Source organism: Ascaphus truei, chromosome 4 (assembly GCF_040206685.1).
Source record: "Ascaphus truei isolate aAscTru1 chromosome 4, aAscTru1.hap1, whole genome shotgun sequence".
Lineage (NCBI taxonomy): Eukaryota > Metazoa > Chordata > Amphibia > Anura > Ascaphidae > Ascaphus > Ascaphus truei.
Window position 1 is genome coordinate 4,266,687 of NC_134486.1, and position 15,622 is coordinate 4,282,308.

Below are 15,622 nucleotides of genomic sequence, written 5' to 3' on the forward strand. Positions count from 1 at the left end.
CACCAATAGTACTGACCGGTCTCTCCCACGTAGGCGGAGATCTCCTTCCTAAAGTCGCTACTCACCAGTAGTACTGAACTGTCTCTCCCATGCAGGCAAAGCTCTCCTTACTAGAGCCGCTACTCACCAATAGTACTGACCGGTCTCTCCCACGTAGGCGAAGCTCTCCTTACTACAGTCGCTACTCACCAATAGTACTGACCGTTCTCTCCCACACAGGCAAAGCTCTCCTTACTACAGCCGCTACTCACCAATAGTGCTGAATTTCATGAGGTTTTCTTATATCAATGTTGATTTGAAGAGAGGTTAACATTGATAAAGTGATATTTTGTAAGGTTTGCGTTGGCTCCTTTAACACACACTGCACCTAAGGGAAGTTTCTACATCAATTTGGTGCTTTTTTTGCCACCAAGTTCTTTAATAAAGCAACATCTTCCTTTGAAGTAAAGGATTCCATTGTCCTGTGTGTTAGCCCAGGTACAGTATGTTACCTCCTTATACGTGTGTGACATTGTCCTGTGTGAGAGCCCAGGTACAGTATGTTACCTCCTTATACGTGTGTGACATTGTCCTGTCTGAGAGCCCAGGTACAGTATGTCACCTCCTTATACGTGTGTGACATTGTCCTGTGTGAGAGCCCAGGTACAGTATGTTACCTCCTTATACGTGTGTGACATTGTCCTGTGTGAGAGCCCGGTACAGTATGTTACCTCCTTATACGTGTGTGACATTGTCCTGTGTGAGAGCCCGGATACAGTATGTTACCTCCTTATACGTGTGTGACATTGTCCTGTGTGAGAGCCCGGATACAGTATGTTACCTCCTTATACGTGTGTGACATTGTCCTGTGTGAGAGCCCGGATACAGTATGTTACCTCCTTATACGTGTGTGACATTGTCCTGTGTGAGAGCCCAGGTACAGTATGTCACCTCCTTATACGTGTGTGACATTGTCCTGTGTGAGAGCCCAGGTACAGTATGTCACCTCCTTATACGTGTGTGACATTGTCCTGTGTGAGAGCCCAGGTACAGTATGTCACCTCCTTATACGTGTGTGACATTGTCCTGTGTGAGAGCCCAGGTACAGTATGTTACCTCCTTATACGTGTGTGACATTGTCCTGTGTGAGAGCCCAGGTACAGTATGTCACCTCCTTATACGTGTGTGACATTGTCCTGTGTGAGAGCCCAGGTACAGTATGTCACCTCATTATACGTGTGTGACATTGTCCTGTGTGAGAGCCCAGGTACAGTATGTCACCTCCTTATACGTGTGTGACATTGTCTTGTGTGAGAGCCCGGATACAGTATGTCACCTCCTTATACGTGTGTGACATTGTCCTGTGTGAGAGCCCAGGTACAGTATGTCACCTCCTTATACGTGTGTGACATTGTCCTGAGTGAGAGCCCAGGTACAGTATATCACCTCCTTATACGTGTGTGACATTGTCCTGTGTGAGAGCCCAGGTACAGTATGTTACCTCCTTATACGTGTGTGACATTGTCCTGTGTGAGAGCCCGGATACAGTATGTTACCTCCTTATACGTGTGTGACATTGTCCTGTGTGAGAGCCCGGATACAGTATGTTACCTCCTTATACGTGTGTGACATTGTCCTGTGTGAGAGCCCAGGTACAGTATGTTACCTCCTTATACGTGTGTGACATTGTCCCTGTGTGAGAGCCCGGATACAGTATGTCACCTCCTTATACTTGTGTGACATTGTCCTGTGTGAGAGCCCAGGTACAGTATGTCACCTCCTTATACTTGTGTGACATTGTCCTGTGTGAGAGCCCAGGTACAGTATGTCACCTCCTTATACGTGTGTGACATTGTCCTGTGTGAGAGCCCGGATACAGTATGTCACCTCCTTATACGTGTGTGACATTGTCCTGTGTGAGAGCCCAGGTACAGTATGTCACCTCCTTATACGTGTGTGACATTGTCCTGTGTGAGAGCCCAGGTACAGTATGTTACCTCCTTATACGTGTGTGACATTGTCCTGTGTGAGAGCCCAGGTACAATATGTTACCTCCTTATACGTGTGTGACATTGTCCTGTGTGAGAGCCCAGGTACAGTATGTCACCTCCTTATACGTGTGTGACATTGTCCTGTGTGAGAGCCCGGATACAGTATGTCACCTCCTTATACGTGTGTGACATTGTCCTGTGTGAGAGCCCAGGTACAGTATGTCACCTCCTTATACGTGTGTGACATTGTCCTGTGTGAGAGCCCAGGTACAGTATGTTACCTCCTTATATGTGTGTGACATTGTCCTGTGTGAGAGCCCAGGTACAGTATGTTACCTCCTTATATGTGTGTGACATTGTCCTGTGTGAGAGCCCAGGTACAGTATGTTACCTCCTTATATGTGTGTGACATTGTCCTGTGTGAGAGCCCAGGTACAGTATGTTACCTCCTTATACGTGTGTGCATTGTCCTGTGTGAGAGCCCAGGTACAATATGTTACCTCCTTATACGTGTGTGACATTGTCCTGTGTGAGAGCCCGGATACAGTATGTTACCTCCTTATACGTGTGTGACATTGTCCTGTGTGAGAGCCCAGGTACAATATGTTACCTCCTTATACGTGTGTGACATTGTCCTGTGTGAGAGCCCGGATACAGTATGTCACATCCTTATACGTGTGTGACATTGTCCTGTGTGAGAGCCCGGGTACAGTATGTTACCTCCTTATACGTGTGTGACATTGTCCTGTGTGAGAGCCCGGATACAGTATGTCACCTCCTTATACTTGTGTGACATTGTCCTGTGTGAGAGCCCAGGTACAGTATGTCACCTCCTTATACGTGTGTGACATTGTCCTGTGTGAGAGCCCGGATACAGTATGTCACCTCCTTATACGTGTGTGACATTGTCCTGTGTGAGAGCCCAGGTACAGTATGTCACCTCCTTATACGTGTGTGACATTGTCCTGTGTGAGAGCCCAGGTACAGTATGTTACCTCCTTATACGTGTGTGACATTGTCCTGTGTGAGAGCCCAGGTACAATATGTTACCTCCTTATACGTGTGTGACATTGTCCTGTGTGAGAGCCCAGGTACAGTATGTCACCTCCTTATACGTGTGTGACATTGTCCTGTGTGAGAGCCCGGATACAGTATGTCACCTCCTTATACTTGTGTGACATTGTCCTGTGTGAGAGCCCAGGTACAGTATGTCACCTCCTTATACGTGTGTGACATTGTCCTGTGTGAGAGCCCGGATACAGTATGTTACCTCCTTATACGTGTGTGACATTGTCCTGTGTGAGAGCCCAGGTACAGTATGTCACCTCCTTATACGTGTGTGACATTGTCCTGTGTGAGAGCCCAGGTACAGTATGTCACCTCCTTATACGTGTGTGACATTGTCCTGTGTGAGAGCCCAGGTACAGTATGTCACCTCCTTATACGTGTGTGACATTGTCCTGTGTGAGAGCCCAGGTACAATATGTTACCTCCTTATACGTGTGTGACATTGTCCTGTGTGAGAGCCCAGGTACAGTATGTCACCTCCTTATACGTGTGTGACATTGTCCTGTGTGAGAGCCCAGATACAGTATGTTACCTCCTTATAGGTGTGTGACATTGTCCTGTGTGAGAGCCCAGATACAGTATGTTACCTCCTTATACGTGTGTGACATTGTCCTGTGTGAGAGCCCAGGTACAATATGTTACCTCCTTATACGTGTGTGACATTGTCCTGTGTGAGAGCCCAGGTACAGTATGTCACCTCCTTATACGTGTGTGACATTGTCCTGTGTGAGAGCCCAGATACAGTATGTTACCTCCTTATAGGTGTGTGACATTGTCCTGTGTGAGAGCCCAGATACAGTATGTTACCTCCTTATACGTGTGTGACATTGTCCTGTGTGAGAGCCCAGATACAGTATGTTACCTCCTTATACGTGTGTGACATTGTCCTGTGTGAGAGCCCAGGTACAGTATGTTACCTCCTTATACTTGTGTGACATTGTCCTGTGTGAGAGCCCAGGTACAGTATGTCACCTCCTTATACTTGTGATCATGTTTCTCATTATTAGTATTTTGGCACCAGATTGTCCTGAGCATATTGTGGTTTGGTAATGACAATGTCATGTTTTCTCAACCAGTATTACAGAGAACTCTGATCACCCGTCCAGGCTGGATGGGAATAATTATATGCCCAAAATATCTGTTTTTTTAGTCAAATGATTCTGCTGAACGAGTCTCCTGAGAAGCGCCGTGTATCCACCATAGTGGCAGGTAAAACTTCCATGTCTGCTGAATTTAGAGTCCCTGTATTGTATATACATGTTACAGTTTTCTGTTTACTGATACACGCTGTCGTCATTCACTGCGTGCCGTTAGCAATAAGCGCTTGTTAAAGTCCGCGTGTGGGGGCTTTGCAGTGGAATTTAGTTTGGTGAAAGCTCCACAGTAGCTTTTCCCGTGTGTGAAATTTGTGGCATCATTTAGTGGAGGTTAAATGCACATTGTCCCTGGATCCAGGAATCTCGTTTCTGTTCCCGATAACCCTCTGATTCTGTAAACCAGCAGCAAAGACATTCCCAAAATGTGGCTTTAAGACATTGGACTACATCTAGGCCAGTGTTTATTACAAGGGAGCGAGCTCATGGGCACCCGAACTTTGTAGTACTGTACTTTGCTAATTAAGTGTTAAAGGTTTTTACAGGTATTCCAATCACTCCCGTATGTAAAGGGGGATGTGCTAACACCAGTCAGAATATGGACACATACGGGGGGGGGGGGATGTGCTAACACCAGTCAGAATACGGACACATACTGGGGGGGGGGGGGGGGATGTGCTAACACCAGTCAGAATACGGACACATACTGGGGGGGGGGGATGTGCTAACACCAGTCAGAATACGGACACATACTGGGGGGGGGGGATGTGCTAACACCAGTCAGAATACGGACACATACTGGGGGGGATGTGCTAACACCAGTCAGTATACAGACACATACTGGGGGGGGGGGATGTGCTAACACCAGTCAGAATACGGACACATACTGGGGGGGGGTGCTAACACCAGTCAGAATATAGACACATACTGGGGGGGGGGGATGTGCTAACACCAGTCAGAATACGGACACATACTGGGGGGGGATGTGCTAACACCAGTCAGTATACAGACACATACTGGGGGGGGATGTGCTAACACCAGTCAGAATACGGACACATACTGGGGGGGATGTGCTATCACCAGTCAGAATATGGACTCATACTGGGGGGGGGGGGGGGATGTGCTAACACCAGTTAGAATACGGACACATACTGGGGGGGGATGTGCTAACACCAGTCAGAATACGGACACATACTGGGGGGGATGTGCTAACACCAGTCAGAATATGGACACATACTGGGGGGGGATGTGCTAACATCAGTCAGAATACGGACACATACTGGGGGGGGGGGGGGGGGATGTGCTAACACCAGTCAGAATATGGACACATACTGGGGGGGGGGATGTGCTAACACCAGTCAGAATACGGACACATACTGGGGGGGGGGATGTGCTAACACCAGTCAGAATACGGACACATACTGGGGGGGATGTGCTAACACCAGTCAGTATACAGACACATACTGGGGGGGGGGGGGGGGATGTGCTAACACCAGTCAGAATATGGACACATACGGGGGGGGGGGGATGTGCTAACACCAGTCAGAATACGGACACATACGGGGGGGGGGGGGGGGGATGTGCTAACACCAGTCAGAATACGGACACATACTGGGGGGGGGGGATGTGCTAACACCAGTCAGTATACAGACACATACTGGGGGGGGGGGGATGTGCTAACACCAGTCAGAATACGGACACATACTGGGGGGGGGTGCTAACACCAGTCAGAATATAGACACATACTGGGGGGGGGGGATGTGCTAACACCAGTCAGAATACGGACACATACTGGGGGGGGATGTGCTAACACCAGTCAGTATACAGACACATACTGGGGGGGGATGTGCTAACACCAGTCAGAATACGGACACATACTGGGGGGGATGTGCTATCACCAGTCAGAATATGGACTCATACTGGGGGGGGGGGGGGATGTGCTAACACCAGTTAGAATACGGACACATACTGGGGGGGGATGTGCTAACACCAGTCAGAATACGGACACATACTGGGGGGGATGTGCTAACACCAGTCAGAATATGGACACATACTGGGGGGGGATGTGCTAACATCAGTCAGAATACGGACACATACTGGGGGGGGGGGGGGATGTGCTAACACCAGTCAGAATATGGACACATACTGGGGGGGGGATGTGCTAACACCAGTCAGAATATGGACACATACTGGGGGGGGGGGGGGGGGTGCTAACACCAGTCAGAATACGGACACATACTGGGGGGGGATGTGCTAACACCAGTCAGAATATGGACACATACTGGGGGGGGATGTGCTAACACCAGTCAGAATACGGACACATACTGGGGGGGGGGGGGATGTGCTAACACCAGTCAGTATATAGACACATACTGGGGGGATGTGCTAACACCAGTCAGAATACGAACACATACTGGGGGGGGGGGGGGGATGTGCTAACACCAGTCAGAATACGGACACATACTGGGGGGGGGGGGGATGTGCTAACACCAGTCAGAATATGGACTCATACTGGGGGGGATGTGCTAACACCAGTTAGAATACGGACACATACTGGGGGGGGATGTGCTAACACCAGTCAGAATATGGACACATACTGGGGGGGATGTGCTAACACCAGTCAGAATATGGACTCATACTGGGGGGGATGTGCTAACACCAGTCAGAATATGGACACATACTGGGGGGGGATGTGCTAACACCAGTCAGAATACGGACACATACTGGGGGGGGATGTGCTAACACCAGTCAGAATATGGACACATACTGGGGGGGGATGTGCTAACACCAGTCAGCATATGGACACATACTGGGGGGGGATGTGCTAACACCAGTCAGAATACAGACACACACTGCTTTGAATAGCCAAACATTTTCTGCCGGACAGTGTCCATAAGAGTGTGCTATTTCCATAAGGCACAAGCAATGCATCACTACGAAACCATTTACTTAGCGTATTTTTGCAGTTAAGTTTAAAACGTTGTACTCATTTAATAACATCTGTTGAAATGCAGGAAAAGCGGTGTGTAAAATTGAAATCCAGAAAGAAAAAACCCCCAAAGGCAATGAGAAGTCCAGCTCCACATGTCATGCCAGACCAGAGAAAAAGGTAAGCTCCCGTGTGATCACAGCGTGAATCTGCGTGTACGGCGACATGTACAATACCTGTCATTTCCAGGGCTGTTTCATGCGGTATGTGTGCTGTTATATGCCGCGGCTTACCAGGCAAATCGTATTTCTCTGGCCTTTCAGGAATAAAATGAAACAGTACTTTCAGGAGGAAGCGTGTATGACGGTGAGGGGTTAACCAGGCTCAATAATAAAGGTTAAGCCCACTTGGTTACCCCTGATCCGTGTGTAAAGGTTTTACGGAGCGTCAGCTCTTGGACCCAGCTGTCGTGTATGCATCACTGAGACTGCGTAGAAATGATGCGACAATTCAGTATTTTCTGTGTTTTGCCTTTTCGGGGGTGCTGGGCAGCGGAGCTCGCGAGGCTGTGAGTTTGAGGGTGGGTTTTGCCTTTTCGGGGGTGCTGGGCAGCGGAGCTCGCGAGGCTGTGAGTTTGAGGGTGGGTTTTGCCATTTCGGGGGTGCTGGGCAGCGGAGCTCGCGAGGCTGTGAGTTTGAGGGTGGGTTTTGCCTTTTCGGGGGTGCTGGGCAGCGGAGCTCGCGAGGCTGTGAGTTTGACGTTTCTCTGCAATACCCTCTCTCAATCAGATTGTTGCTATGTATCGGGGTTCCCGAGTTATGGGATACCCCAAAGATGTACCCGGGAATCAGGTGAGATTCTCGGGCACATTGAAGCACAGTGCTCCGGCAAACGTTCATACGACTCACCGCCAGGGTTCCCTGCTTCAGCACAAATTGGAAAAGTAAAGCGGTTATGGGGGATCAAGGTATCCCCAGAACGGTCCCGGGGTCCCCAGTATAAGGTGGGATGCCCAGACCATGCCCAGTCACTCTGAACCTGGTATAGGGGTTCAGGGGGTGCTCCAGCTATGTTAGAAAGCTGTGAGGGTTTTTAATTTGTGTGGGTACAGTAAAGTCAGGGTTGTGCAGTGTGCCAGGAATAAGGCTGGCGAGAGTAGGGAACACATTCTTATTCTATCCCTGACACCGGACCAGAAGACTTATACCCGTTAAAGCACAAGACACATAAGCAAAGTGTATTTTATTAAATGTTTTATTTAATAAATGTAAATGCTTGTGACGGTATATATATGTGACTGTGGGATTCCAAGTCCGTGGTTCCGAGAGACCAGATGGCTACCAAGCTGGACGCCACTGAGTCTGCTCGGGACCCGGAGTTGAAAGCCTCAGGGATGCCAAGGTGTTATAACAGGAGGAATACTGCAGTTATACATGAGAACCTCCGTCCTGGGCTAACAAAGGGCTATCCGGCCACCATTTGCCCAGCCTCAGACTCTGAGGAGCCTGGGCAGCGGGTGGGCTCGATATGCTAAGTGGCAGAGGTGCCAGGTTGGCGCATGCCCCTTAGAATCCAAATCGGTGCCCACCCGGCTTCAGAATACCGGCAAATCGGTGATTGGCTGGCAGGAGAGTTCACACGCGCTGATTGGTTGTAGGTGTTTCTGAGTGGGACTCTAAAACCTGAGTGGGACTCTAAAACCTATAAGAAACCTTGCAGCCAATCAGGACCTCAGATTCAAGCGCCAAACCATCAGCAGCAAATTCAAAGATGCTCTGTAAGGAATAGACGCGAGCCGGCTTCAGAGATTTTGACTCAAGAAATTTTGTAAGTCCCGCTTTTTGAGAACGTAGCGGTCACGGCTGGCATTGCACGCCAAATTGCGTTCCAGGACTTTCATGAGTACTTCCCGGTCATTGGAAAGGGCTCCTGCAGAGGTCGTTTGTTAACATTTCGTTTTAAGGAAGAATTATTATTATTATTAGTCCCGTTCCCAGTAAGTGTGTTTTCAGTGTAAATTGTGTTACTTTGTGTGTGTCATATGCTGGAATAAATTACAATTTATTTTACTGCTTTGTCTTGTTCAATCAAATGATCCCGGGAGGAAAAGGTGTTAATAACCCTAGTCTCCCGTGACAGCGTGTATATGTCACGGGACCAGCGTGTATATGTCACGGGAGACCAGGTCTTATATACACATTAATACCGGGATTCTGCACTGAGCACACAAGATGAGTAAAATAAATTGTAATTTATTTATTTTCAGATAGACACACAAATCTTCACAATTTACACTTAATAAAAGACTTACTGGGATGAGGGAACGAAATAAACGGTCATTGGAACAAAACAAAGTCTCTGTACACCCCTGCACGCATGCAAGTGGGTGTGCGAATTGATCCGTGTAACAGTTCCTGGCTAGGGGCACAAGTTGCCACCCCTATATCTTTGCCAAAAGGAAAAAGTTCGTTCAGTCCTTACAGGGTTCGTTCGGGAACCCTTAGCTCTAACGAATTCCAGAAGAGGGGCACGATCCTTGGTTACGATATAATTAACCCCTCACACTCCGGAACCGCTGATGCTGGCACTTGGTGAATCCGATGAAATCTTCAGATGGAACTCACTGGGACTGGGCTGCAGGCATTCTTATAGGGTCAAGGGCCCTATACTTAACATCTACACCCAATTCTCTCGTGGGAATAACTTTTCCCACCAATCCCAGACTTTCCAGTAGTTTGCAGAAAGGGCAGAAGTTGCCTCCCGGTTTGCACAAAGCATGTGTTAACTTGACACCTAGGCTACTTAGCATACCGTGATTGAAGAACAGGTACACCTAAGTGAACCAATAAGGTGCTCTAGAGGTATATGGATTGCTGGATCATAAAGTATCTTTGACAAAGGCCAATCGGCTGAAACGCGTCAAAGTACCTGCTAGCTCCACTTTTGTTACAATAAAGTTTTTTCCAGTCATCTGACCAGCCTTCAATTTGTCCGCACGGCTGTGCACCGCGTTCTTTCCCTCCACGGGGTGTCTCTACTTAGCATACCGGGTCCAACCCCTTACCTGGCGACAGTAAATCTGGGGTTTAGCTACCAAGTGTGAAGTGCCCATACTCCTCACCGGTATCTGGCCATTACAATATCCCGGCCATCCTAACACCTAGGATCTCTGAGGCTTTTCAACTCCGGACTTCCCATTGACACTGAGGCACCAAGTCTGCAGTGTGCCCTGGAAGTACGGAGATGAGAAATCCCTCAGCTCATTCACCCTTAACATATTTGCATGTTAAAGGATTTATTCCCGAGCTGACAGAAAAAGTTTCCTGTCTTTACATTTAAAAACACCAGTACAAGACAGTTTTTTATAAAAGTATGTTCTGCTTATGCAACTATTATAAACCTTATACTGTATGTATCTGTATGGTTTCTCTTTTTACCTATCTGCACTCCAAAAATTAGATTGCTAGCTCACACCTAGCGCAAGCTAGCCACTTAATTGGACGGGCTGTGATGTGGTCTGCGGTTTAACCCAGTTCCCACGCCAATATACTTTCCCCCTTCAAGTTAAGTGGCTAACGAGACCGGTAGATACATTTCGACAGATAAGCACTTCAGCTAAAGCTAAACCGCAAACCACTTATCCATGACACAAGGCAACCTAACACCCTTTGCTAAACAGCCAGCCGCTGTGGAGCCTCGCACCGTGGGGGTGCAGGCTGCAGGTTTTCTGGGACCTGGACACCAGAGGTTTGAAAAGCTCTGACACAGGTCAGATTCTTCAGTTCTAAGAGATCCATCTAAGAGTTTCATCAGTTCCATCTTGTGGGATACACCTGAGATTCAGTCCCACTGGAGAAGTGGCCTGGAATATTTTGCTGTGTGTTTGCAATTAGGAAAGATTTGTTTTGTTATCCCAGTTTTCCAAAGTAAGTGTGTCTTTTTACTGTATTTTTGTGTAACGTAGTTGTGTGCGTTCATTAGGTGAATAAACGCAATTTATTTTTTATCTCTCTGCTTGCTCAATCAATGATCCCGGTAATTAAAAGTGGTAATAAGCTGGTCTGACCGTGACACTCACAGGTGTCCCGTACGTGATAAACATATTTTAACAAACCGTTGAATAAGTTAAACAAAGTTGCTAGAAAAGGAGTTTAACTTGAATCAATCAGGGTTACCGTAAACCCTGCTTCTGGATTGGGTTATTACCAGTGAATCCTACAAGCACTTATAAGACGCAGTTGTTTGGCCATTTAAGTGCAGCTTAACTCACACACTTTATGCCCTCTTTAATGATCCCCAGGAAGCAGAATCGTCACCGATCGATCATGGGAGGAAAGATCAATCGGTAGTATAGATCCCGTAATTACATTGCCTGCTTAAAGGCAAGGAACGGCTGCATTTATTTTAGAAAAAATTGGCAAGAGGCAAAGCCCCTTTAAGGTTCCCACTAGGTCTCATACATCGCCTACCTCAATGGGTACGCAAAAATCACACTTCTTCATGTTTTAATCTGCTTCTAATTATGTACATTTTATATTTGTTTCTACAGTTACTTGGAGGCAAACGCACACCTAGCCAAAGGTATAAATGCAAGAAACGAGTGAATTTCTGCAGCCCGGCAGCCACGCAGGTCCCTGCCAGTACTCATGCTGGTGCCAACAGTGTAAGCAATATTACTGACCGCTCAAAACGGGACAAAGGCACAGCAACGGCCAAGAATGTTACACAATTGGACCCTCACAGTGTGAAACCTCGCTAAAACTCAAGTAACAGTTTGTCCTCGTCACGGGAGACCTGCACTTTTACACCGAAACCCCCGGGATCACCAGCACCAGGCAGGACAAGGCCGTTAAATAAAATGGGGTTAATTCTGGCATGTATGAAAGGAAGAAACCCGGGCTCTGCGGACTTCTGCATAGAACATGTATTAGCCAATAGCTGGCGTTTCGGCCTCATACGTGTGCGCCATTTGCTTTTCAGAAAGGCCCTTGAGGCCGAAATGTCAACTATTGGCTAATAAATGTTCTACGCAGAAATCCGCAGTGCCCGGGTTTTTCCCTTTCATACTGTACATGATATTGGGAGTACCTCGCAGAGCGGTATTTATAGCATTGTTTCCCCCTTGGGGAGTGCAGCATTAGGCCTGGGACAAAGTAAGATGAGCCTTGCTGAGCCGCGCTGAGCAGATGCACTTACCCCCTGTATCTGTCATCAGCGCGGCTTTAGCAGCCACTTCCGCATGCGTGCGGAGGCGTGCGGAGGCTCAGGTATTTTGGAGAGACAGGCAAATTTAAAATTTGCCGCTCAGGGAAGCGGAGGAGCGGTCACGTGACCGCTCACATCCAATGGGAACGAGGGACTAGCCCTGCCTCCCGCCCGCCTCCCGACACACCTCCGGCCTGCCTATGCACCGCCCCCAAAGCGCGCTCACTGCCTCTTCTGCCAGTTTGAGCATGCGAGACAGAGCAGGAGCGCTGATCAGCGCGGCCCAAAGCACCATGCCCGAGGCCTTACCCTTCAAACCGTTAATTCTGCCACGCTAGCAGACAAAACAAAGATGTACAGAAGATACAATACCAACTGGAGGCCTGGGAAGTAGACTAGCCTCGCTAGGTGCAGGGGCCTGCTTCAAGGCTTGCCCTGTCCGCTTCTCGTCCAGGATATCAGAGACCTGCACACAGCAGAGCCACTGACATGTATCTCCAGCTGGTCACTGTAAAGATCCAAACTCCTTCACAGAATGTCTCTCTGTCTCTCAGATAGTCCTCTGAGGGAATCTCCACACTCCTTCCCAGAGTGTCTCTCTCCCTGTGGGATAACAAACTCCTGCTCTGACCAGCAGTGTTCCTTATATACCCCTTGGTGGCTATCCTTTAACATGGGACGGGGACTGTTGGTCAATCAGAGCAAACCTGATTGTCCACTCTTTCTCACTCACCAAATGTCTGTAACACTTCCACGCTCCCAACCATTGTCTCAATACACATTTATCTGCAGGAACGTCAGCTGGTTAAATCACAGAGTCCCCTACAAGAAATGCAACTTACATGCAAATCACATTACAAGTCTGCTATCTTAGAAATGAGCACATACAGTCACATAATCCAATTAACACTTTACAGGGCTGACTCCAAAGTCACATCACAGTGCTTACACATAGATCACAAAACACTTTACCTCATATTGCTTGCTCAACTAGACCTGGGGATTGCATTAACAGGGAATAAGGTGCTTTGGAATACATTCTCGCATACATAGTGCATTATACATTCCCTGTTTTCCCCCAGATATTAAATACATTTGGCTGAAATAAGCCTTACATAGGGGGCCAAGTTACATGGATTTAGGGGTAGCTAGCTGGGTGTCATTTCAGTTTTGGGATGTCGGCTATCCTACCGTCACAGTCCTAGTCACTTCTATCCTGTTTACCTGTGTGGTACGTGGGAAAGGGTTTTAATTATGGTAGACCAAACACAATGGTTATTCACCCTCCCGGCTTTTTTAATATTGAAAAATAATGACTCCTGTCTGATTTTATTTTTAAAGTTGCAAATGCCGAAATGTAAACCATTAGATGCATGTAGGTTTGTAATTGTAATTACCAAGTATAACATGGAGTAGCCACTTGTAATACCTGAAGGCTACTTCCCCACTGGCAGTATGCCATCCCTGATCTCTCAGATAGCCGCAATGCTTCTTACAGGTCATATCCAATAGAAGTTTCATGTCCAGAGCTTGTTGTAAAATAGAACAGACTGAGGCCATGGTTTATTTGCTTTGAAGGCGTTTCCCTGTGCTGAGGCGTTTCCTTGTGCTGAAGGCAGTTTCAGCAACATTTATTTAAATTGAGCTGAACTCTTTCCCAGCAGTGGGAAGCGATTTGACAGCATATGTACTGTGTACTTAACCTAAGGATTAAATTGTACTTTATTTTAGTTAGAATTGCTACAGTCTTTGGTATATTTCTTTACATTTCTCACATATATTTTCCCTTTACCTCCTGTGACCGGGGTAATTATTGTACTTGGAATAATATGTATTAAATAACATATACTACTTGGTATAATGTAGTGACTGTTATCCGTTTTGCTCCCTATATAGAACAGGGTGTAGCTAAACATGCGCAGGTCCCCCGGCAAAAAAAATTCAGGGCCCCATTAATATTAATACTGGCTGCAATTTTTTTCTCCCTCCCCCATCCTCTCCCTGATCCTCTCTCTCATCATTCCTCCTCATCATCTCTCCTCCCTATCATAATCATATCTCCCACTCATCATCATCATCTCTCTCCCTCATCATCATCTCTCCCCCTCCTCATTATCATCGCTCCTCCCCATCATCACTGTAGACGGACGTTCACAGAGGTACACACTTGGAGACTTTATAAGGTGAAATTATAACGAGGCTTTATTGTGCCTTTTCCTTAACATTAGGAAACCATCCAAACAAGGGGGAAACAAAGCTTCTATTCACTTGGGAGTGGTTCTAGTGAAATACCATGCAATTCACAACTCCCTTAATTAAGCATGTCTCCCAGCCCCAAACATATAGCATGAAATAAGCAGATATAAGAAGTCTCTTAAGAATGAAAGTCTTATCTGTTCCTTGGAGGGAAAATCTTCTCAGTTCCTGGTTCAGCTCCCTTCCCTCAGAGTGTGTCAGCATTCAGGTTTAGAAGTTTCCCCGGTGTCTTGAAATCAGCTATGCTGTGTCTTCTGGCAAAGCTCAAGACAGGTCAGCTCCAGAGATCTGTGTTCTCTTGGTCAGTCTCTCCTGGGAGACTCAAGAACCCCTGCTCTGTCTCCAAAGTTGAGCTCACAAGTGAGCTAAGGAGTCACTTCCTGTCTCAACAGACAGGCTTTTGTAAGCAATCTGAATCAGGCAGGTGGTGTTTATTAATTGACTACCAGCAGTTAACCACCACACTGCTAGATTAAAGGCACATTACTTGAACAGGGATTACTGCCCTGTTACATACCTCCCCTGTTTGTGGGAAGCTCGGGCTTGCCACGGCCAAAGACCATCCTTCCACTCTCATTCTAGATATCTCTGTGACTTGAATGAGAGTGGATGGAGGAAGAGAACCCTCAGTCCTGCTGGGATTGGAGCCCTTTCTCCAGTTTATTCCTGTCTCCTCCTGAAGGTGTTTGAGATCAGCACCCCTCAGTCGCTCGAGGAGGACTTTTTCCAAGTATAGTCTTTTTTCTACGTGCGCGGTCATGAGATTTCCCTCGCGTCGGGTGCTCGTCTTATTGTAGGCATACTGTATGGCAGCAGTTGCAGAGCGTTTAAAAACAGCCCTTTGAGTTTTCCGCTCTTGATGCTGTCGCTCTGCCCTTTTCCCACTCAATGGGGTTGCTAGTTCAGCCTCTTTGAGGTTAAGTTGCAGTTCCACACCCACTTCCAGAGAATGTCCCATCTTTTCAGCTTCATCAGCTAAGGATTCTTCTGGTTTTAATTCAGCACGTGTACCTTCTTTTGTTGCCTGCTGGGTGACTGAAGGTTTTGCTAGTGCTTGTTTAGGTGGTTCAAATTTTGCAACCTTGTCTTTCAGATGAGCG

At 47.4% G+C, this 15,622-nt stretch overlaps 1 protein-coding gene across 1 annotated transcript in view; it reads left to right on the forward strand.

Annotated features, from left to right (window-relative positions):
* MEIKIN (meiotic kinetochore factor) overlaps positions 1–15,622 on the forward strand; it is a 115,624-nt gene that overhangs the window by 18,126 nt on the left and 81,876 nt on the right. The window contains exons 4-6 of the mRNA XM_075594704.1: positions 4,189–4,247; positions 7,147–7,241; positions 11,611–11,724. Coding sequence (XP_075450819.1) covers positions 4,189–4,247; positions 7,147–7,241; positions 11,611–11,724 — 268 coding nt within the window. The remainder of the gene's footprint in view (positions 1–4,188; positions 4,248–7,146; positions 7,242–11,610; positions 11,725–15,622) is intronic.